General features: G+C 37.9%; 1 protein-coding gene across 1 annotated transcript in view; it reads right to left on the bottom strand.

The window, feature by feature from the left end:
* The window catches only part of HPRT1 (hypoxanthine phosphoribosyltransferase 1), a 31,202-nt gene extending 11,650 nt beyond the window's left edge, over positions 1-19,552 (bottom strand). Inside the window, exons 1-3 of the mRNA XM_054577036.1 lie at positions 19,368-19,552; positions 6,798-6,904; positions 5,299-5,482 (exon numbers count right to left, since the gene is read on the bottom strand). Of these exons, the coding sequence (XP_054433011.1) occupies positions 5,299-5,482; positions 6,798-6,904; positions 19,368-19,394 (318 nt within the window). The 5' untranslated portion in view covers positions 19,395-19,552. The remainder of the gene's footprint in view (positions 1-5,298; positions 5,483-6,797; positions 6,905-19,367) is intronic.
* Between the last annotated feature and the right edge of the window lie 6,009 nt (positions 19,553-25,561).

The raw sequence follows: 25,561 nt of genomic DNA, 5'->3' as shown, positions 1-25,561 counted from the left end.
AGATTCAGAGAAGCCAATCACCAAGGCTGGGGTCCCAAGAGAGCAAGACTAGTAGTAAGGTAGAGTCTGGCCTTAACATTTAGTGGCTTAGCACTATGCAGAGCTTGCTTTTTGCTGTGAACTTCAGATCATTCTTTCAAGACCCTGGAATGGAGTTACTGGGAAAATGTCATTCCCTGTACATCCAGGTAGGCCTCCAGTCTACCACACTGAATCATGTTTTCTCTTCACATAATAATCAACCATCCTCTCTCCTTTAATTCTTTTCATATACCCTGATTAAACATCAACAAAAGTGAGAATATTAGAATCATATACTTTCAGAGGTAGACTGCTCCTCAGATGAAAAATTGCAGATACCCAATGTTCTAAAATAATATGCAGAATAAAGTAAATCTGGAAGGATATATGTTACTGTATTTTATGAGATCTTGTAAAAGAATAGAGTACTTTAAAAAAGTTATTACAAGTTTTAAAATATGCTGATGTAGCAGGGCTCTTATAGATCATCCAGTCCTGCACTATTCAATACAGTAGCCACTAAGCACATGTAGCAATTACATAAAATTAAATAAAATTTAAAATTCTCTGTTGTACAATACATATTTCAAAGTGCTCATCAGTCACATGTGGCTAGCGGCTTTGTATTATTAGACAGCATGTACAGACTACTTGCATCATTACAGAAAGTTCTATTTGTCAGCACTGTTCTAATCAAATCAAAGATACCACTTAGCAGTAACATAACACCAGGAAAGATTGAAGAGTTAGTACTGATATTTCATACCTAGCATTTTCAAGTAAACCATTTTCAAACTTTCAGAAATGAACTCATCCTATCTTTATGCTTTTCATTCCATGCCTGATCTGGGACTAGTATCTCATCTAAAAAATATGTTCAATAGAACTACTTTTCATGGTCTAAGATAGTATCTTGTATACAACACATGATCAATACATGTTTGCTAAGTGGATCAATCTATTTCCTCAGTTTATCACAAAATCTATAGTTTCATGGGACCAAATTTGAACTCTGCTTTTATTTTCTAAGAATCAGAGTGCTTATGTAAAACCTCAGTTGTCCTACAAGGCCCATATCAAGTGAAAATCAACAGGAAAGGGCTAGAAAGTGTACTCTGACCCTAGTTCTGTTACAGTTTCCTTATACCACAGAGAGCATATATCCCTATTCCTGCCAATTTAAACAAAACAAAAAGTAGGAGAAAGGTATAAATCACTTCACTAGCTTTATATATATATAGACAGACATAGATTTATAGAAGATAAGCTTTACATTTACAAACTTTAAAAGATACAAATTTAAAAAGAACTTCAGCTGTTTGGAGAAGAAAGTATACCTCAAAAGCAATTTACTAAATACAGAGAAAAAGGTCAGACTGAAGATACTCACCTCTTCTAAAAGACACATTAAGAAACTACTGGAATAGTCTGACTGGTGTGGCTCAGTTGGTTGGGTGTCATCCCACAAAGTGAAAGGTCACTTGTTTGATTCCTGGTCAGGGTACAATGTTTAGTCCTCAGTCAGCCGTTCGAGAGGCAACTGACCCAACCAATCAATGCTTCTCTCTCACAACAATGTTTCTCTCCCTCTCTTTCCCCCTCCCTTCCCCTCTATCTAAAAATAAATAAATAAAACATTTTAAAAAAGAAACTACTGCAATATTTTCTGCATTTTCCTTAACAAGCTCACTCTAATAGCCACCTTCTTACAAATTACAATAAAGTAATTTGCATCTTCGATACATTAAACACATAGTTCAATCAAGCTACTAATTAAGCAACTTCTGAGATCAAGACTGAAAGTTATAGCTTTGTATACCTTGACTGGAAAAACTCCACAATTGGTGAAATGAATTTTGTTTGCATGTAAAACTTCTGACTAGTAGAGAATGAAAATAATAGGAAGCCCATATTAGAGGATCCAATGCAGTTTTCCCAAATAAGACTGAGTTCTGCACAGAGTTAAAGGCCTGGGTTCAAACCAAAGACCTGTATGATCTTGGGCAAGATAATTAATCCCTCTGTACATCATTGTCCTCAAAGGTGCATGAAGATAAAAAACATATAACAAAAAAAAAAACAGGCTACTTTTCCCTTTTCTTAAGGCCTACACAAAAATATTCCCACAAAAAAAACTTACTTGTCTGACAACGTTTCTTCCTGAATCTTCATCATTTCTTATTTAACTATTATAGTAAAAAAATACTAAAAAATTGAACTGACAATGGAGAAAATACATTTCCATACTTATCAATTGTTTAATTTTTCTGAAAATCACAGAGCTTTAGGGATAGAAAACGGCACTGAATGTATAGTATTAACATTTCATTGTTCTAAGATGCACATTCACATTTTAATACCTTTGAAATCAACATACTACAACTGATCACAACTTACTACCATAACTGACAGTGTCTTTTTTTCTCAGCAGTAAAAAAAATAGCACTAAGCCTTAAAATCAATGATATCTTAGAGTTAACGAATATGGTATTTGGAATCCCCAATTTCCCATCTAGGCACTAAGCAAATAAAATCCTGCTTAGCTTCTTTGATAAACAGTAGGTAAACTATAATATACATAGTTTATTATATTGTATTCAAAGAAAAAATTCATTAAAATAAAAGAACTACTAAACTTCACAACAGCATGGATGGAACTAGAGAGCATTATGCTCAGCGAAATAAGCCAGGGGGTGAAAGACAAATACCATATGATCTCACCTATAAGCAGAACCTAAACAACAATGCAAAGAAGCAAGGAAAATAAGACCAGCAACACTGGAAGGAAAAGAAACGAACGGAGACAAGAGGGAAGGTGGGAGGGGGAGACGGGGGAAAAGGAAGGGAAGGGGAGGGTCGGGAGACATGTAGCAAGGTCTCATGGACAAAACCAAAGGGGAAGGATTGATGAGGGGAGGGGGAGGGGACAGGGGAAAGTGGTGGGGGGAAGGCAGAGACAAATATATTTGAAAAAAAATACTCAAAAAAAAAATAGAACCAGAGGTAAAGAATCATGGAACAGACTGACAGTTATAAGAGGGTATAAGAGGGGAGTGGGAATTGGAGACTGATTGAAAGAATGAGAAGGGTTAGTCAAAGAACACTATGAATGACCCATGGACATGGACAACAGTGTGGGGATGGACTATGGGAGTGGGGGGTGGGCTAAGTAGAAGGGGGGGACAAAGAGAGAAAAGTAGAACAACTGTAATAGCATAAGAAAATAAAATATTTTTTAAAAGAAAAAAAGAAATAATAGTGGTAGTGAAATTTAGAGTGACATCTCCTTTATAATTTTTTGGTTGTATGTTTTTATAATAAACGTGTTTTTTTATCAGAAAAATACAATATTTATTTTGAAGAAAAACTAAATAGGGTGTGTTGACATTTCTATGGCTCTTTAAATATTCCAGTAATATTTAACAGCTCATGGAGCATTTCTTTAGGATTAGCACAGAACAGTCAATGTTTAGTTCACTATTTCAAACTGGTTAAGATCAGCCTGTAAAACTATACTAACATCAGTGTTACTGCTACTGAAAACAATTTTAAATTTCCATTTTACAACTTTATCAAATTAAGTTGCCTGGTTTTTTATACGGCATGTGGATATCTTCCATGACAAACTGAAAAATTAAAGCACATGGATGGTTTTCCTAACTTCTGTTGCTTAGAAGTAAATCCACACAGAACTTCACATAAAACAAAACAGATATTATTTTCATCTATGTAAAAATATGCTAAAAATCTGCTTTGCTTATGTTTAAGATTTCACATTTTTTATGAGCTGAAGAGTTCAGCCTAATAATCCTCTAAGATCTAAAACTAAGAAGAGAAGAAATTAAAAGTAGAAAATGGAATTAAAATGTCAAAATGTTCCTTTCCTTCAAATTGCTCTTATGGCTATAAAATACTTTTTAAAAACTTGTTTAAAAAACTTGATTTTATGAGTTTTCTTTTCAAAGAAAGAACATTCTGCCCAATTTCCCAGAGGAATGAATTATCGGTCATAAAGTAACAACATTTGATTTTTATGTGTGTATGGGTGGAGTGCTTAAGAGGATCAAAGAAAAGTCATACCATGGACTGTAAGTACATGTCTTGACTCTAAGCAACAGTATACTAAAAACTGGGCAGCTATACTATCTAAAATTAAATCTTAGTTTAAACCAGCAAAACAAAATAACTTACGTTAAGTAAAATTCCAAATTTTGTATTTAAACAAGTATTTAATTCAAACAAGACTCTGGTAAGTTAAAAGGAGCTTATAAATATGAAGTAATGTCATGATGTATGAGCATAAATGGTTTTAAAGGGATAGGGAAAATGTCTACAATACTTAAGTGGTTGTCTAATCACCCGCTGAACTGATGCAAATGTGAAAAAGGTCAAAGACTTGGGTCAAATAAATGATTAACGAAGAGAATCAAGGTTGACAGTTAAATGTAGGTAAGTGCCCTTATTCTCAATAAAAATGTACGCATAAGGTGAGTTTCTACAAAGCTGTACTACAATACTGATTCATGAAGCAGCAAAGACTGAGCATTTATGCTAACCTTTGAAGAAGCTAGGAGAAATCCCATTTTGAAGGAAAAACAGTCTCTCAAGAACTACACTACTAACCTGTAACTAGAAACAAAGCAACAGTATGAAGTAATAAAAATCAAACATGTACATGATTAAAGAAATCGTGAGTGATGAAATTCATGTGCAAAGATCACACCGATCTTGATTCATCCCAGTGTCAATACTCTGAAGCATCTGAGATTGGTGTAACACAGAATATCTGTGAATCAAGAGTGGTTTCTTCAATGGGCCAATGCTCTCACTCGATATGTGCTTTCTAGGAAATACCTGTTGACCCACCTTATTTATCAGAACTAACTAGGACAACTTCCCCACAAACCAGTCTAGCTCCAGAGAAAATATCTGCCAAGAGTAAATATAGTAAAACAACAACAACAACAACAACAAAAAACTAGCACCCAAGTCTCAACAGCAACTCTTAAAAAGGGTTTTAAAAAAATTCAAAAGACAAAACAAAAAAATTAAAAACCTTTAAAATGAGTATATATAACCTCTAATGTGACTAGTTTGAAAAGGACAGTATTCACTTGGATATAAAGTACTGGTAAATACATTAGAAAATCTCACTGTAACCAAGTGAAATGGACATTTAATTATAGTTTGCAAAGCTTTGAAAACATACAGGAAAACCTACAGTTGCCATGTTTTGAAAAAATTTTCATTGAATAAACATTTATTAAATATACTTACACAGTAGCTCTTCAGTCTGATAAAATCTACAGTCATAGGAATGGATCTATCACTATTTCTGTTCAGTGCTTTGATGTAATCCAGCAGGTCAGCAAAAAACTTATAGCCCCCCTTGAGCACACAGAGAGCTACAATATGATGGCCTCCCATCTCCTTCATCACATCTCGAGCAAGCCGTTCAGTCCTACAGAAATAAAATTAGGAATTTAATAGAAATTTATTTATAATAAAAATATACTTAACCTTTATAATAAAGATCCCTTAAACATTAAACTTCCACAAAAATACATCCTTTGCCTGCATAAAGTACACTCTTGCTTCACAATGCAAAGACAAAAATTTCAAAAACTTTCAAAAGGCAGGTAAACTATAACATCTATAATAAATTCTTAAAATGCAATTTAAAACAAGATACCGTTTTCACTTATCAGATTGGCAAATTCTGATAAAATGAAATTTCCCTGGTAATACACAATATTAGAAGAGATTGTGAGGAAAACAAGACTCTCATATACCAGTGGGAATATAAATTAACATAACTTTCTGGAGTATCCTATCGGAACATTCAACATCCACACAGAAATTCTGGGTCAAGGGGAAGACTTTTGGCAGTATTGGAACACTGAATAAACACCTTCTCCTTGATCCAGAATTTCCACATGGATAAAGCTGAGCAAGTGCCCAAAGGTGCAAAAGGATGATCCCTTCAAGTATGGTCTATAAAAGCAAAATAATCAAGAGATCTTGCATGTCCATCAATAGAGGACTAGTTAAATTAGTCCTCTACTGGACAATGGAATGCTATGCTACCTTTAAAATATATCGGTATATGGGATAGCTCTGGATATACTAATATGAAATAATGTCGAATCAGTTTTAGACCTATATGATAGTACATACCCATGTGTTAAAATATATGTGTACATTTGCAGACAGTATATGTGCATAGCCAGTAGGTAAGGAGGAATACGCACAGCAGGCTGAGAGTAGAGAACTCTTATTTATAGCCTCTACTATTAGAATATTTCACAACACACATATATTAATATTATAATTTTAAAATCAAAACCAAAACTAACCTGACACACAAGGCAAGTATTTAAATACCAAGTAAAGTTTTTCTCTGCAATTCATTTAAGGGGAAAATTTCAAGCTAAATGTGCATAACAATCAACATCTGACCTTGCCCTCATGTGATTCAGCCCCAGCCAATTACCCTGTTCAGAGTTGAGAAACCAAAGACTGTGACCAGAGTTCATTCTTCCAATCTCCTTTCAATGTTTACTTTCTTCCACTCCCTACAGATTCCCAGTATGCCATGATTACACCGGGTAATTAGTAAGCCTTCCTTACCCTTATAGCAAAGCGGGCTTTTAAAATAGAAAACATCTATTTTTGACAAGCTGGTCTAGTTTATGATCAAATATAAATTACTTAAAACATATGTTGACACCTGAAATTAACATAAGACAAAAACTTCAATTTAAGATATTACTTACCTGTCCATAATTAGTCCATGAGGAATAAACACCTTTTCCAAAACCTCAGCGTAATGCTTAGGTATACAGAATAAATCTAGGTCATAACCTGGTTCATCGTCACTAATCTGAAAAATAAATATCACTGTTTCAATGAAGGCATTACAGGATACAAACACTTGATTGGATTTAGATGTTAAAAACTTTAGCCTATCAAGAGAAATTTAAGGATCAGATATCAAGAACTTTCATTAACTTTGTAGGTATAATCAATTATAGTTATATAAGAAATCAACCAGTCTTCTAGTCAAGATGGCGGCATAGGAGACATGGCTTGCCTCTTCGCACAACCACCTCAAAATTACAGCTAAAATATAGAACAACCATCACTCAGATCTGTCAGAAATCAAGTTGAATGGAAGTCTGAAACTACATCCATCCAGACAGGTGGGAGGGGCACAGAAACAGAACAGGCTGGTCCCACACCCACATGTGGTGGATAAAAATGCAGGAGGGATATCTCGGGAGCAAGGAGTCCCAGCCCCACATCAGGCCCCCCAGCCCAGGGTTCCAGTGCCAGGAAGATAAGTTCCCACAACTTCTGGCTGCAAAAATCAACGGGGATTGAGTCGGTGGAAGAAACTGCTGGAGCCCCAAGAGTTCCTCTTAAAGAACCCACACACAGACTCACCTACTCAGACTCACTCCCTCTGAGCTCCAGCACCCAGTTAGCAGCTTGAAAGGCACCAGTGGTACACAGGGAGGAACTGAAGTGTCTGCCATCAAGGCCAGCAGAGGCCATTGTTTCTTTTCTAAACCCTCCCCCCACAGGGCCGGCAAGCTGGTGCCATTATCTGAGTATCCATCGACCTGGCTAACACTGTTTCACCTGCCCCAGAGATCCCCTGAGACTCTGCCCCACCCAATTTACAGCACCACCCTAACTGCTTTTCCATATGAATGGCTGGTCTTGGCTCACATTTCACAACTTCCTAAAGCCTATGAAACAAGCAACAGCTGGCCTCAGTGGGCCCCAGGCCTGGTACTAGCAGCAGCCAGCCTAGAGTCACCACTAAGTTTTGCCTGGGAATCTTCAATCCCAGCACAAATAGCAGCCATCTCAGATCGCTTTATAGCTCAGGTAGGGTGCCACGGGCAAAACACAGGTGGGGACTGACCTTGGCCTGCACCATCCAGGAAACCCCAGGGCCAGTGCATCCAGTGGACAGCTACAGACCATGTTGGAGCACCACCACCCTGCCCTGTACAGCTGAAGCTTCACAGAGGACGGAAGTTGGTCGTTAGTGGTCAGTGCCAATCCTTGCTACTGACTGGCCTGCGATAATCCCTCTCATTGATCTGCCAACATCAACCAAGGCTCAACTACGAGAGGAGGGTATACTCAGCCCCCACGAAAGACGCACCTCAAATACCCAGCTTGGGTGACAGGAGAGGCTATGCCACTGGACTCTACAGGACACCTACTGCATTAGACCACACTACCAAGACACCGAGTCAAAGCAGGTCTACCCTATACAGAGAAACAAACACAGGGAGGCTGCCAAAATGAGGAGACAAAGGAACATGGCTCAAATAAAAGAACAGATGATAAACTCCAGAAAAAATGTAAACAAAATGGAGATAAACAATCTATCACATGCAGAGTTCAAAACACTGGTTATGAAGATGCTCAAGGAACTTAGGACCTCAGCAGCATAAAAAAGATCCAGTCAGAAACAAAGGATACACTAAGTGAAATAAAGAACAATTTACAGGGAAACAACAGTAGAATGGATGAAGCCGAGAATCAGATGAAGGATTTGGAACATAAGGAAGCAAAAAACAACCAATCAGAACAAAAAGAAAAAAGAATCCATAAAAGAGAGGATAGTATAAGCAGGCTTGCAACAACTTCAAGAGGTCCAACATTCCCATCATAGGGGTGCCAGAAGGAGAAGAGAAAGAGCAAGAAATTGGAAATCTATTTGAAAAAGTAGTGAAAAAAACTTCCCTAATTTGGTGAAGGACATAGACGTGGAAGCACAGAGAGTCCCAAACTAGATGGATGGAAAGGGGCTTACTACAAGACACATCATAATTAAAATGCCAAAAGTTAAAGATAAAGAGAGAGTCTTAAAAGCAGAAAGAGAAAAGAAGTTAGTTCCCTACTTCTTTGGGTAAATTCACAATGTAGGGGAGTGTCCATTACACTATCAGCTGGTTTCTGAAAAGAAACTTGCAGGCTAGAAGGGGCTGGCATGACATATTCAAAGTCATGACAAGCTGAGTCCTACAGCCAAGACTGTTCCACCCAGCAAAGCTGTCATTTAGAATCAAAGGGCAGATAAAGAGCTTCCCAGACCAGAAAAAACTAAAGGAGTTCATAATCACCAAACCATTATTATATGAAATGTTAAAGGGACTTACTTAAGAAAAAGAAGATGATCAATACTATGAACAATATAATGGCAAAAGAATACCTATCCTTCAACAATTAAATCTAAAAACCAAACTAAGCAAACAAGAACAGAGACAGAATTGTGGTTACTGAGAGTGTTTTGATGGTTGCCAGATGGGAGGGGGTGTGGGGGATGGGTGAAGAGGTGAGGGCATTAAGAAGTACAAATAGGTTGTTACAGAATAGCCATGGGGATATAAAGTAAAGCATAGGGAATGGAACAGCCAAAGAATTTATATGCCTGACCCATGGACTTGAACAATGGTGGGGGATGGCCTGAGGGAGTGGGGGGCACTGGATGGAGGAGGGCAAAGGGGGAAAATCAGGATAATTGTAATAGCCTCATCAATAAAATATATTTAAAAAAGAAATCAACCATATGTTTTAAAGATGAATAGTTAAGATTGTAGAAGTAAAACAACATGCTATAAAATTTCCTTTAGCTCAGCAAAGAGAAAAAAACATTAAAGAGCTAAGACAAATGTGGCAAATCTTGGTATTTTGAACATGGGTGATGAGTCTATTGGGACTTACAATATTCTCTCCACTTTGAGTACGTTTGGAAATTTAGTTTAAAAAAAATCTTAATATAATATAGTCTATCAAATTAAAATATCACTCTGAACAAGAAAAACTGCTGTTTCCCACCCCAAATCAAAATACCCTCTCATCTCACAGTGGGAAAAAATTTTTTAAACTAAGCGATTTCTTCAAAACAGAAATTCCTACAACTCTGAGAATGTTATAATCTACTCAAGAGGTGCCTTCATTGTAGAAACTCCAAGGTGGTCTGAGAAAAATCATATATTGGTTGTCTTGGTATGTCCAGTCCCTGGCATACAAACTATTTAATAACATTAATGATATGGTACCTGAAGTGGTAAAATGTTCAATGATTACAGCTTTATAAATATTATATATGCATCTATACACACCAAAATTATATAACAAAATCTTGAAAACTTATCTTGCAGAGAGGAGTTACAGAGATTTTACTTAGTCCCTTGCACCATGTATTTCAAATTTTCTTCATGAGTATATATTGCCTTTTTAAAGATTCAATAGTCTTTCTTACAATTCATTTTTAGTAATGTATGTTTTTTATACATACATGTGAAGAGTATGGGGAATTTTTTTTTAAAAAATATACTAAAACAAAACCTACAAACAAAAATTGTAATACAAAATGTAAAAGGAAGAGAAGGACGGAGGGAGGGAGAGTGGTAAGAAAGGAAGGGTGAGTGGGTATGGAAGAATATACCAAGCAGCGGTCGAATATAAGTAGGAACTTGCCACTTCCTACACTTTAATATTGACTTGGTTTTTGGTTCACTGTCAGTTATTTTTTAAATAATAGTGGACTTATAATTCTCACTCACCATTATATTTAAAGCTTATTCTGAGAAATAAACCAGAATTATAATACTCTAATCGCACATGATATTCAAGACTAAATATCTTCCAAATGATATCCAAGAAGCTGGTGTTATGAGCTCTGACAGTTTTCAAGAAATATTGATGAAACAATAATTAAATTTCAATGTATCCATTAATATCTATTGAGCACCTCCTCTTTCAGTCAGCATTGTATTATGTAGTTGCTTAAGGACAAGCATCATGCCTTTTATATTTAAGATTTATAATATTATTCACAGAATTCATAATTGTATTCTAAGAAATTTGAGGTTCATGTTTTCTCACTTTCAGTCTCAAAAGCTGTTTTGAGTTCTCTAGACTTTCGTGAAACTGTAGGCACAGTGACGTCAGGTTGGTAGTACCTGGTTGAAAGTCAGTATTGATTTGTTTTTAAACAAACATGTATTACTTTCATTTTGGGGGGGATCATGCCAGATCCTCTCAGACAAAGTGCTAATATATCATGCTTATTTCAAAATATTCACAGGGGGTTGGGGGGTGTGAGGAGGATAAATAGTGATGGAAAAAATTAAATTAAAAATGTAAAAAAATAAAGCAGTAAGGACTCCCCAAAATTCACTACAAAAATATTGGAAATGGGACATTTCTTTTACCTACAGGAACACTTCAAGGGTACTTTATAACAAGCAAGTACTACTTTCATAGATTTTATAAACTGAAACTTAGTTCAAGTTTTGGAAAAAGATGAAAAGACTGTGCTAGATCCTACAGATGAAAGGATAAGCATTCATTTCAGCCTCATCAGAATATATCTGCTACTACCTGACATGAATGAAAATGCACCATTTCATAGGGCTTTAAAATCAGCAACATCCAGTGGGCCAAAATGGTCTTTCTTAAGCTTACTCACCCCCCGTTCTCAGTTACTCACTGCTTCTGCCACGAACGTAAACCAGAACCCACCCAGAACTCTTGGAAAAATGCCACATTTGTAAAACTACTGCTGCTCTGAAAATGGCTCAGTGTCTAGCTACAGGTTTCGTAAACAGCCTAAGAACTTTCAGAGTCTTACGTGTCTCAATCAAACATGAATTCTCCCCAGAGTTCAACCCAGATATGAATCTAATACAGACAGACCAGAAGGGATATACCTGAAAATGGGAATTTTATTTCTGTCAACACACCAGATTAATTTCCTATTCTAATTTTTTAAATGTTCAATCAATACTATTAGATTTATGTATCGCATTTAAAGTCCCAGGGTTGATTTGTTAGATCAAGCATAAAAAAAAAAAAATGTTACGGTAACACTTAACCCAGAAGGCAAAAACAAGAATTTATAAAACTTGCATTACTTGAAGTACGTTAGGCAAGAATTGACAACTTCATTATAATTCACTATAAATAAATGGTGTATATTTATGGGGGTCCTAATTTAAGAAAGAAACATATGATTGTCCATGGATATATAGTTGTCCGGACTGGGCTATGGATACATGAGGGTTCATTATAATATTGTCTCCTTGTGGATGTTTCAAATATAAAGTTAAAAAAGGACCAACTTATTTCAATGATGACAAGGCACCAATTTTACATTTAAGGAAGAATCCAAGTCTTTTACCATAGTTAATGAGCAAATAATAATATTAGAATACTAATTTTAAAATGGTGAGAACCTTATTCAGAACTTGTATTATTACTAATACTCAAATATTTGATACCTACAATGTTGTACATACTAGAGAGAACTAGGTAGACATTGACACAGCTACCCTTATAGAGCTTACACTGTAGTAAAAGACATGAAATGTATTACATGAATAACCCATAAGATAGAGCATTAAACTGCTAAGAAAAAGATACAGCTAAAGTATTACAGGAGTTTAAGGGGGCACGCAAACTCACTCAGAAGCCTCACTTGCACCTGGACCAAAGAGAACACATAGCATAAGGTACAACCCAATAAACAGGACATGTTTTAATCATCCCAAACACCAAAGCTTCATATTAAACAGGCCCTCAATCTCTACAAGAGTTGAGAGAGAAATATACTTGGTGGCCTTTAATCTTTTTTTTTTTTGAATGAAACAGATTTTTATTAACAGGGTTCCAATGTTGGGAGGAGCTGGGAGCACCCCAGAACTTCTCTTGCTCCTCAAAAGATTACAAGTCAAAACCACACCCAGAAGTTCCCCATTTCCTTATCTGTCTTTTTGGAGCTTAAGTCAGTCATACAAAAAGATCTCCATCCTCTGGAATGTGCACCCGTGGGAGTCATCTGTCCCATCTGATATTGGTTAATACCTGATATTAATTAACCCCATCTAATATAGATTAGTTAACAATCCAGAGGCTGCTTTGATAGGAATGGACTGCAATATATTCAATTACATCAAAATGCATTCACTATCCACCTTGATTAAAGCACTGTGCAGTATTTTGGAAGGGGAATACAAAGATTATGAATTTACAGTACCCAAAAAGCTTGCAATGTACTGGAAAAGGCATACATGCATACACACATACATACATAGACTAACTATATGGCACAATAAAGCTTGCAAGTTGTACCTGAATCTAATTTGACAATCCCAGTGCCTCCCTCCCAAAGCAATACCAAATTCAAAGAAGTTATTATATTCTGTTGCCTAGGTTGTAAATGGAGTCAAGTAAACTGGCATATCTCTGATACTAAATTAGTACACCCTTCTAAGTCACCTAGGCAACAGCAGGTTTCATTTCTATATGAATGTAAGTCATATCTGTTTTATTATTTGTGACTTGGTGTTACATGTCTAACCATGCGGTTATTACTGACACCTTCTAAAAGAACTTACATTAGTCTTCTTGGACTAATCATAGACTGGGTGGCTTATACAACAGTGATTCATTTCTCACAGTTTTGGAGGCTGGGAAGTCCAAGATCAATGTGCCAGCAAAGTAGGTTTCATTTTGAAGCCTCTTTTCTTGATTGTAAGTGGCTATCTTCCATCTTGGGAGCTGCTTGCTCCTAATGGAGTGGAGCGTGAGGATGAGGGAGGGAGCTCTTTCTTTTCTCAAGAGACAAGGGCCCCAACCTCATGAACTTATCTAATCCTGACGACCTACCAAAGGCCCCATCACCATCATATTGGGGATGTTAAAGCTTCAAGATATTTGGGGGTGAGGGGAGACGAACATTCAGTCCATAACAAGGACTTAACACAAAATGACTAGAGGTCACAAAAAGGGTCCTAGACAGCTTTGGGGAGGACCCAACCCCAAAATATATCAGGGGAGAACTCTGGAGGTGCCACAAGTGATAACAAATGAAAATGCAGTTTCTCTCCAGATCCACCTTTCCCATTATCGCCATTTCTGGCTGGACTGGAAATCAAAGGATAGGTTATTAATAGCTCTGACTTACCATTTACCTAGACATTTCAGAAATCTGAATGCATCTCTTCAGAGCTTTAGAACACAGCTCTCAAATTTTAACCTATCTGTAATATACTTGTTAATGATAAAATCCAGACAAGTACTTTTATTAATATGAAAGACTGAAAAATATAACATTAATATATACCTTTTGTCTAGAATCAAACTCGATACTTTTGCTAACATAAATTACCAAAATAATTTCACTTTCCAGTAAAACTGATACCCCACATTCTTCATAATTATGTGTGTCACATCCAAATGGTTTTTGTACATAAGTGTTTGAGGTTTATACACAAATTTCTAATTACAAAGATATATTATCTAAAATTATAAGCAAGGAATTTAACTCGAGCTAAGACAACGCCTGCAACAACATCAATTTATCATCTGTGACTAGGATTGCTTAAGTCTCTCTGTGGTCAAAAAATGACAGTGTCGGTGGGTCCAAACAAGACTAAACAGAATTGAGGAACTGGGTCTTAAAATGAGGTATGTGAATTAAAAGATCTACAATAATAAGTAAAACAGATTTTATTTTATTCCTAGTAACCAACAATTCCAAGCTGCTAGAATGGGCAGAGAAATTGCTAGGTAGCATATTTTTATATTTTTACCTTTTATATTCAGATACTTTAAAATTCTCAAAAAGGCCCAAAGCAGGTATGACATCCTCTTCAGATAAACTATGATAACTCAGGGTATCATAAAACCAAAATTATGAATTACTGATACACATATTCCTAAATGTGAAAAATAACTTAAGCTAGTACTATACTCACCTTCCAATTTTATTTATTTTTTAGAATAATGTATTTTTATTCATTAGTAGGCTGACAGTACTCTATGTTACTTCTCTCCATACATTTTTTGGCTTCAAAAATCACCTCTTCTTATATAACATTTTTTTCTATTGTCTCTACTGAAAAAATTAATTTAGTCATTCATTTATCATGGTTATTTTTCTTATTCATTCATTTATTCATTAGTTTTCTTTTTCCACTTCTCAATTCATGATTAGTGATGTCATAAACCTTTTTAGAATTGTCAAATTTAGAAAAACATCAATCAACTTCATTCACAGGTGAGCTCTGAGTGTTTTGGGCATTTCAAGTTTTCTTCCAGGGAATAAATACTCTTAGGTGACATCTTCCAAGTTTGTATCAGTCTTACAAATAAATTGCATATATAACTTGCTTGCCCTCACTTCTAAGGCTTACAGAATTAAAAGTTTCAAGCTCTAGCTGGTGTGGTTCAATGGACTGAGCGCCAGCCTGTGAACCGAAGGGTTGCTGGTTCGATTCTCAGCACACACCTGGGTTGGGGGCCAGGTCCCCAGTAAGCAGTGCACAAGAGGCAACCACACACTGGTGTTTCTCTCCCTCTCTTTCTCCCTCCCTTCCCCTCTCCCTAAAAATAAATAAATAAAATCTTTTAAAAAATAATTAAAAGGTTCACAACAATGTAAGGATTATAAGAATTAAAACCAGCACTCTTGCCTATTCAACCCAGGGATTAATTATTAGCTGCTCATAGGTAAGTGGGCTCATTACTATATGTGCAAGGAAATGAATTTATTTAACACTATGATCTCCCCTTTTATTAGTGTACACAGTGGAATAAGTATGTTCATTCTGGACAAAAAATTATATACCTACCAATTATGAGAAGCACAGTGATGAAAACAGTAGTTTCATAACAATTTGAAGTATCTGTGTGAATTCTTATTAGTAGCATATTCTAAATGTTAGTAATTTTATCACCATTGGCAGAAAAATATTGATATTAATGATGGTAATCAATATTTTCAGAACATATAAATTTTACTGAATGCGTATAATATAAAATTACAGAAAGGAAGAAGGGTACGCTAGTTCATCTTGAGCATCTCTTCACATGGGGGAAAATGACACGGCCCAGATACTGTCTAATAAACTCCAGAAAACTCCAAGGCCCCACTTCTCTGCTGATGTGGTTGGTCCTAATGTTTTTTTCCCTACCTCCTTACTATGGACTTTCTGCAGTACCCAGATACAAACAATGGAAAACAATTAAGAAGGATCTAGAGTGTATGTCACATTACTCAATTTGCAGAATGAAACCCTCAAAGTGATCTGCTCCATTTCTTGATGGTCACAAAGAATAATTTTGGTCTACACTGACTATTGTAGACCAAACAATGATTGTTGGTTAAAATGACAGAGTTGTTGCACCCTGGCTGGTGTGGTTCAGTGAATTGAGCCCCGGCCTGCAAACCAAAGGGTCGCCAGTTCCACTCAGTTTGATTCCCAGTTGGGGCACATGCCTGGGTTGTGGGCCAGGTTCCCAGTTGGGGGCATGTGAGAGGCAACTGATTTCTCACACATTGATGTTTCTCTCCCTCTCTGTATCCCTCCCTTTCCCTCTCTCTAAAAGTAGGTAAATAAAATATTTAAAAAACTAAAAAAAATAAATAAAATAGCAGAGTTGTGGACCAATAAAATGCACTATTTTATCAATTCTGTGAAAATTATGGGCAGGGTAAGATTTAAATGCAATTACTACAGGATTACATTTCTAGCACTACCATCCTGAAATTTAGAAGATATAATATCCTAATACTGTATATTTGATGTTTCACATTAATTTGCAAAAATCCAGAAGCTTTTTCTTTTTCAAGTATGTTCAAATTTACCCTGGCAGTTCAATGATAGTTACAAGTAGCATGGGTTATATCAGGCATATCAGGAGGGCAAGTTCATGTACGTATTTGGCAAGCAACTTCACCAATGTGTGCCTCCAAAGTCATATTAATGTTTATCAATGTCCTACGGTACCTATTATGTAACTTTCAGACAATTATATTCAATGATGTCTGCAAAATATTTACCTCAATGCCTAAGACATATTAATTACTAAATAATTATCCACAATTGTCACTAACTTAGAAGTGGAGATGTTAAGAGCAGACTCTGGGGCCAGATAACTTAGATTCAAATCTTAGCATTGCTGGGTGATCTTGTGCAAGTTACTCAACCTCTCTGACCCCCATAAATTATTTTCTAAATATCAAACCAGTTAAAATAAAGGGGTTAGAACAGTAACCAGTACATAATAAGCACTATCTGTTTGTTATTGCTAACATTCAGACAATTTCTGGGAAGGAAATTTAAAATGAAAGAGGAATTTGCAAGCTAAAAACACAAAATTAACACCAGTAAGTTCTAGCAATAATAATTCACCCTATGCTGGGGCAGGCATCATACCCTGAAGCTAAAAGCATCTAACTTCCTTGGCAACTGAATAAAAACAGTCCCCACCATTTTTTGAGTATCTCCTACTAGCAAAACATTTAAGTGCATAGGCCCTTAAGAGACCCAGGTTTGATCCTGAGCACCTCTTAATGTAAGTGCATGATGTGTGTGTGTTTTGTTGACGTTAAATTACTTAAGCTTTCTGAGGCTTCAAAGACTCTTCCTCTGAAAAGTGATAATAATCATACTACTGTTACAGGGTTGTTTTGAGGCCTATATAGCTATTATGTAGCTGTTATTACTATTCCTACACAAATGTTGAATCACATAAACCATGTTATAGTCCTTTCAATAGCACTATGTAGTAGCTAACATTTTAGTTATACGTAAGGAGACCAAAGAGAAGTAGAATTTGCCAGCCCAAAATATGCCTTTTGGGATGGTATTTTAAACTGGTTATTTTCAAGGAACTTTGCCTCAGGAAAAAACTGTGACCTTTCCCCAAACTGCCTAAAAGAATTTAGGTAGAGGGGTGCTATCATCATTGGTAACTATAGTTTAATATGAACTAAGTGCGATAGACAGGGAGAAACTTAACAAGGCCTGTTTGGTCAGTGCTTCTGTGTCCCATTGTTAAAGGTGGCCAGGCAAATATTTATTTACCATTTACTTTTCCATCTCCCTGCAAACTGCTTTCTTACTTTGAAGTCCCAAACCACAACTACCACCCTCTCCTTAGCTCAAGATCACATAAAAGCCTCAACTATTATGGAACCCCTATAGGTTCATACATAACAAACTTGATCACTTTCTCCTGTTACTGCCTCATGTTAATTTGATTAGTCCAGCCAGGAGAACTTAGGGGTAGAAGGGAAATTATTTTTCCTCCCCTATAATACTGAAGCCCCAAAAGGTGAAGTAAGTTGCCCAAGGCTGCACAACAGAATTCCAGGCCAGATTCCATTTTAAGAACAGTGCTCTTTTACCTTAAGTCACAATGCCTAAAATGAAAAAGAATCCTTTTTCTTTTAGGGTTCAATGATTAGTTAATTTATTCACTTAACAAACCATTACTGAGAATTTCTTACATGCCAGATACTGTACTATGAGCTGGGGTTACAGTGGTGATTCCTGCCTTTACCAAGTTTATGTTTCAGTGGGAAACAATCAACAGGTAATCAGGAAACTTCTTAAATAATGAAGATGATGATGATGAAAATGATGATGATGATGATGATGATGACGATGATGATGCAGGCTAAGGCATTTACGTATTGGGATAGATTGGCTATTTTACCAAGCATGATCAGAAAGGTGAGGGGGGAGGGAAGCAGCTTGGCTTGCTCTAGAAACAAGAAAAAGAACCAATGAGGTTGGAGATAATATGTGAGGCTGGTTATGGTATGAATGTCCTTGAAGATAAGGACCAGATCGGCAATTTTTTGTCCCCCGCAGCACCGAAGAGCATGGGATACAGTTTCAAGAATATCTGAATTCGAGGGCTGTCACCTCTATGCCGATAAAATCACCTAATATCATTTCATTATTTCCTCCGTGTGTAAAAAATGTAGGCATGGTTACTGCTACTAAGGCTGCGGTGAAGAATCAGTGAGGCACAAATATTCATTACAGTATTTGCAGAACTAGATGAAAACACTGGTCCCCACGTGTCCTCCCACGTGGTCGTTTCCCTGCCTGGGCCCTCTACACAGGTACCTGGAGGCCCTCACTTTCACCCTCAAAATGTACAGGAAAGGGCCTCTCCCTCACCCCACCAAATCATTCCCAAATTGACCCATGGCCCTTCCCCGCCCCCCGCCCCCCCGCCAGCGCTCTAGCAAGCTGCACAGGTCGGCCAACACGCCATTTCCCGCCTCCCCCCCACCCCGCTCTTCCAACACGCTTTCCCAAGACTCTCTAGAGGAAGCACCCACTCCTGCCTCGCCATTCCGTCACCAGAGGCCCTGGTGTGACATAAAGCTGAACCCAAGGAGCTGTGGCCGCCCGCTGTCCCTCGTCCCTGGGCTTCCCTGGGCCACTGCTGCCCAAGCCCGCACTGTGGGCCCCGCATGTCCCCCAGGTCTAGGGGGGCGCCAAGCTGCTCACCACGACACTGGGGCTGCAAGTCGCCATAACGGTGCTAGCAGGCGCGCCAGCTGAAGGCAGTCTGAGGAGGAAGAAGCCGGCGCAACGCCGAGAAATGGGCGGAGGCGCAGCACCGGAAAACGTAGCGGTTTGTCCAGCGCTCTTCTTAGCCTTAGTCACCACAGCCAGGAGCTGAGGAGCAAGTCCCGCCCCTTCACCCCGCCCCACCCCTGAGGCTCCGCCCACAGACCAGCCCGCGCTCTCTGCTCGCTTCCGCCTGCCAGTTTCCACTTGAGAAGGTGGCCGCGTGAATTCTCTTGCAAAAAAGTGAGGCTGGCCCCCGCGCAACCTGTGTCCCTCTTTCCTTTAGTCTCCCATTTAGATGGCTCCCAAATTTCCAAACCTGTCGCGCAGACCGTTTCTTCCTAGGGGCCCTAATGGCTCCACCTCTTCAGGGTTCAGTCACCACGTGGTTCCACTAGCCTCCTGTCGCCTTTCCAACCGTTGGACTGCAGTGCGGACTCCATTTTCCTAACTGTGGCCCAATTTTCACAAAAATCTTTAACTGGTTGTCAGAGTCAAGATGAGGCAGGAGACAGCATAGAAAGAACCCGAGACTGCTCTGGGGTTACGGGCTGGGCTAGCGCCTAGCATCCTGATTGCTAGGATACGCCTTTTAGGACTCAGGAAGAATGAATACCAAACCAAGGCAGGGAAGATGAGGGAGACATATCTCACCCACTAACTCAGCAGTCCTGAGCCTGGTCTGGTAATATTGCCAGGTGGTTCCAACATCACAAGAAACACTATGTTAGCAAGGAAGGAGGGAAATCCTTGAAATTCTATGTATCGTCTCCACTATCTGGGAAAGAACGCCTTGAAAGTGTGCTTTCATCCCAAGGCCTGAAATGCAGGAGAGCGTCCACAGTGCCCAAAGTAGCAGCCCATAAATAACTTTGGGTAACTGCCCCAACTTTAATTAACTGCCTCTTGTGACGCATCTGTTTTACAACAAGATGAACAAATGGAATGTGCAGCAAGATAACGATAGGTGCTAACAGACCCCCACACATACCTAAGTCTGGGTAGTCATGCCCCCTGCCCTCCCTCGGGAAAGCTGGCAGCACATTTACCCATCAATCAATATATAACCTTTTTACTCCCATCCCACCAACTATATTAAGTCCTCAGAACAAAGGACTTTCTCTCTTGGCTTCCTTAGCTCTCTTGGCTCTTCGGCCACCTGGCTTCTGGCCACCCAGGAGCTTGCCAACCCCCCCCCCCAGCCTTCAGCTGCTCTCCTTTGCCGTGAACCTATGCCTTTCACACCCCCGCCTTAGCTAGGCCTGTTCTCTTCCATGGGAATGGATCACTAATAAACCCCGATTGCATGCTAATAGATTTGCTGATCTGTAATTCTTTACATGCATCAGTACTAAGAACAGGTCTCTCCCATCAACAGAGACCCAGAGCCCTGCAATCAACCAGATCAGGGTACAAATCTAAGAGTATGGCTTAACTGCTCTGTGACCTTGTGAAAATCAGACTCTAAGCCTGTATTTTCTCCCAGTAAAATGAGGATGTTAGGATTTTTGTGAGGAAAGAACATGATACACATGTGTGCATATATATGTATATATAGATATACTGTATATGTGTATATATGTATATAGCTATATGAGGTCTATCTGGAAAAAGTCCAGCCATTCTTAACGAGTATGGTTTGTGCGACATTGATGTAACCTGGCAGCCAAGGAGAGTGGACTGGGATGCACATGTGTGAACAATGATGACTACGCTGTACCAGTCAGTGGAACAGTAGATGCCATTGAGTGAGCATGTGTACTGTGTGGCCGTCGCTTTCAAAATGACTGAACAAGTTCAAATTTTGTGTTAAACTTGAACATTCCTCTGCAGAAACTATTCGGATGATTCAGAAGGCCACAGCTATGGGCAACTGGTGATTGGCAGCTTCATCACGACATTGTGCCCGCTCATGCATCATGTCTTGTACATTTTTTTTGCAAAACATCAAATCACCCAGGTGACTCAGGCCCCCTACAGCCCAGATTTGGTGCCCTGCGACTTCTTGTTTTTCACAAAACTAAAATCACCTTTGAAAGAAAGAGATTTCAGACTGTTGATAAGATTCAGGGAAGTACAAAGGGGCAGCTGATGGGATTGGGAGAACTGTGTGAGGTCCCGAGGTGCCTACTTTGAGGGTGACTGAGGCATCACTGTCCTATATGCAATGTTTCTTGTATCTTCTTCAATAAATGTCTCTATTTTTCATATTACATGGCTGAATACCTTCTGGACAGACCTTGGACATATGCATATGTATATATAGTTGAAGAACAACAATATTCAGCTGAGCAAATTAGAAGAGCTAATTGGCTTTGTTAAGTGATTCATGAATCAGGCAGCATTCCACTAGCAACTGGTAGGGCAGTCCAATGAATTGTATAGAATGGAAGGGTTTTATAGACAGAGAGTTGGACTAAGCAATTAGGAATGGATTATTTCAGGCAAGGTTACCATCACTTAGGAGAAGGCAGGGGGCCTAATCAGGCAGTTTATCTCCCTGGTGACCAAGACTTTCCAGACTGATTGGTTTAAAAATTCATTTCTGAGAGAGGCTGAAACTGGAATCATGTTTGTTATTAAATTTTCATTATGTGATATGGCTGAGCAAAAGTGACTCCATTTTGGCCTGTTGTTTACAATTTATATTGTACAACATCTTTTTAAAACAATTTTTTATATATGGCACAGCACTTAGGACAATGCACAATCAATAAATGGGAATTATCACGATTACTGATCTTTATTTTTGCCTCCACATATTCCCTATATGAAACTGGGAAAAAATCTTTCCCTACACTCAAATATGCCAGGTAAGCAAATAACAGTTGTTCCATTCCTAATGTACTCATTTACATAGCTCCAACACCCAGCACAGTGCCCAGCACATAGTTCATGGCCTCCATTAAGGCCACTGAGAGAGATGGGATGGCAGAGAGTTGTGAAACTGAGAAAGTCATTGAACTTCTCCAAGCCTCAGCCTCTTCATCTAAATAATAAGAATAATAAATCTTGTTGTCAAGGGTTATTATGAGAATTATGAAACATCATGTATGTAAAGCACCTAGCATAGTACATGCCGCATAGTACATGCCACATAGTAGGTGCTCTGGAAATAGTAGCAGTTATTAATTTTAGCATGTATGAATGTGTGAACGCCATACTACCTAATTTTCTCTGCCTTCCCTATGTATCATGGAGAAGCAGCAGACTATAATGGAAAAGGTACATGGGGGCTTTGAACTCAGATATGAGTTCAAATTCTGAGTTCATCACTAACTAGAGTTATGACCTTGGGCAGGATCCATCTCAGTGTGCCTCTGTTTCCTCATATGTCAAATAAGGATAATATCTCCATCACAGGTGAGGCTTAAATATAAGAGTACAAAAGTACCTAGCACAGTGCTTGCTTTAATAAATGAGAATAGCAATGTTATGTGTTCCATACTTTTGCCTTAAACAATTCTTCATTCTATTTATCCTCCTGGCCTCTAAGACGTCTTATCCATTCCCCTGTTGATGGATATATGGGCAGTTTCCAGGTCTGGATTATTATAAATAGTGCTGTTATAAACATGTTTTACATATCTTTTCGTGAACATGGAAAATGCATTTCTATGGGGTATAGACTTTGAAGTTAATATCAGCACATTTTTATTCTTATCTTTTTAAGAAACATGTGTTCCACTGAGAAGTTAACTCAGAGAACTTCCGGTTATACATTTGGCATGTGACACATGCAGTCTCAGCTACCCACATTTGTTACTAAATTAGGCACCCAGCACTTCAGAACTTTTCCAGCTTGCTTCTGGTTTGCAGTTTTTTCTCCAACCCCTGTGGTACCACATACTTCTGTATTTTAAAAGAGATTTGAAATAAACAGTGATAGCCCTGTGATTATAAAGACAAGAAAGAATACTATTTTTTTAATCCTGTCATACTGTGTGACAACTTAGGGCCTTTGTGTTTAAAATTTAAAACAGCAAAGAGTGCCACCTGCAAGACATAATACTTCTGTTTGGTATGTGAAAATCTGGTTCACATATAAAATATTTTACTAAATATATTAAAAGCTGAAATGTATTCTTTTAAAATTTTGTCTTAAAACTAAAGACAAGAATCAAGAAAATAATGGTTATTACTAATTATTATAGAAAAATTATATAGACAAAATAATTTTTATTTTTATTTTTATTGTTGACACTATTACAGATGTCCCACATTCCCTCCCTCTTTTGCCCCCTCCACCCAGCCCCCACCCCCTTTGCCTTTTTTTGTTTAAAAATGATCTACTTTGGTTGTGAAATATGGTAGGTATGCCATTGTTCTGTCCTGGAATATCTGCATGCAAGAAGAAATAAGGAAAGCATTGAGTATAATCCAAAATTCCCCTTCCTCACTCCTGCCTTCCTAGAAACAATTTCATAGTTTACTTGTTTGGACTCAAGAGGAATTATTTGCATACCACGAACAATTCCGAGTATATTTCTCCTCCACATGTTTCTGCATTTCGTAAGAACTTTGTTTTAACCCTGGTGCTGTGCACCATCAAAATTTGTATTTCTATAAAAAAATTATCACCACAAAAATACTTATCATAAATGTTAAATTTTAAAACTAATTTACAGTAGCTTTCTCTATAATGCAGATGTTTCACCTCCATCAGAATGAATTTTCATAAGCTTTTTATTCCTTGAATTGGATGAAAAAAATCGAACCATTATTGTAATTAACTAATGTGATGGTTAATTTTATGTCAACTTGGCTGGGCCATGGTGCCCAAATATTTGATCAAACATTATTCTGGATGTTTCTGTGAAGGTGTTTTTTTTTTAATGAGATTAATATTTAAATCAGTGGGCTTTGAGTAAATATCTGCTATAATGTGGGTGGGCCTCATCCAATCATTTGAAGGGCTGAGTAAAAGGCTGACCTCCCCTGAAGAAAAAGGAATCCTGCCAGAACACTGCCTTTGGACTCCAACTGCAGCTCCCTGATTCTCCAGCCTGACAGCCAACCCCATCAGATTTTGGACTTGCCAAGCCTCCACAATCGAGTGGGACAATTCCTTAAAATAAGTCAAATTCTCATTCTCTCCCTCTGTCTTTCTCCCCTTCCCCCCCTCCGCCACACACACACCTGTTTTGTTTCTCTGGAGAACCCTGACTAATACAACTGATTTTGTATTTTCAGCACTTAATGTTAATATAAAAGTAGTATCATTAAACTGTGTTTGTGAAGTTCTGCTAAAAAAGCTACTTATTAAAAGCTATTGCTTCACTTTTTGTGTACAAGGAAACTTAAAGCAGAAAATGAGTAAATGAAATTTTGAAGAAAGGTCATTTGATCTAAACAGAAGTCACTCACAGAGCAACATGCATATATACTCTCTGCAGCTGCACCTCGTTAAATCATCATCATTGGACAGAGTCTTCTTAAAATAAATACAAACCTTTGAGGTAGATGCCGATTCAGTCTCCACAGATTTGTGTCTTCTGGTTTTCGTGTGGTCAGTGATATTAATATCCCCATGCATGTATGTGGATGATACATGTCAAGAAATGTTTTTGTTTATGTTGAAAATTCATTATCAATTGCCTTGAGTGGAAAATTTGTTTAATTTTTTTTATTAATTATTCACTTCAGTTTTTGAACTCACATGTTGAAGGGATGGGTTGCAATTAAAAAAAGTAAAGGGTTGTACATTTGCGCCATATAATTAATATAATTAATGGCATAACCACTGTACCAAGAACATTCAGACTACTTGCTGCATATGCTATGGCAGGACTCCTCAGCCTCTATTTCCTGAATACATTTTACATACACATAAATTTACATATTTTCCTACACCTGCTGGCCTAGCAACTGATGGCCTGGCACCTTTATGTATCTTGCAGGATTTGGCATGGGCAAACCCAGCTGGCAGACCCAGTGTCCAGCAAGGGACACAGTGAATACTCCCCCCCCTCCACCCACCCCGGACAAGAATCAGTCAATTGTCTCTAATTCCTAGCATTTGAGTACACTTGCTTTATTAGTGAATGCCCAGCATGCTGTCCTTGAGAGGGAGGTGTTAAATTATATTGTAATGGAAAAGATAAGGAAAGGGAGAAGCCTTATCATTGTTG

The sequence above is a fragment of the Pteronotus mesoamericanus genome, unplaced genomic scaffold (genome assembly GCF_021234165.1).
Source record: "Pteronotus mesoamericanus isolate MK-2021 breed Mesoamerican mustached bat unplaced genomic scaffold, CSHL_Meso_final contig_40, whole genome shotgun sequence".
In the NCBI taxonomy this organism is placed as follows: domain Eukaryota; kingdom Metazoa; phylum Chordata; class Mammalia; order Chiroptera; family Mormoopidae; genus Pteronotus; species Pteronotus mesoamericanus.
The sequence above is the reverse complement of the archived record's forward strand: the minus strand, read 5'-3'. Positions and strand labels throughout refer to the sequence as shown.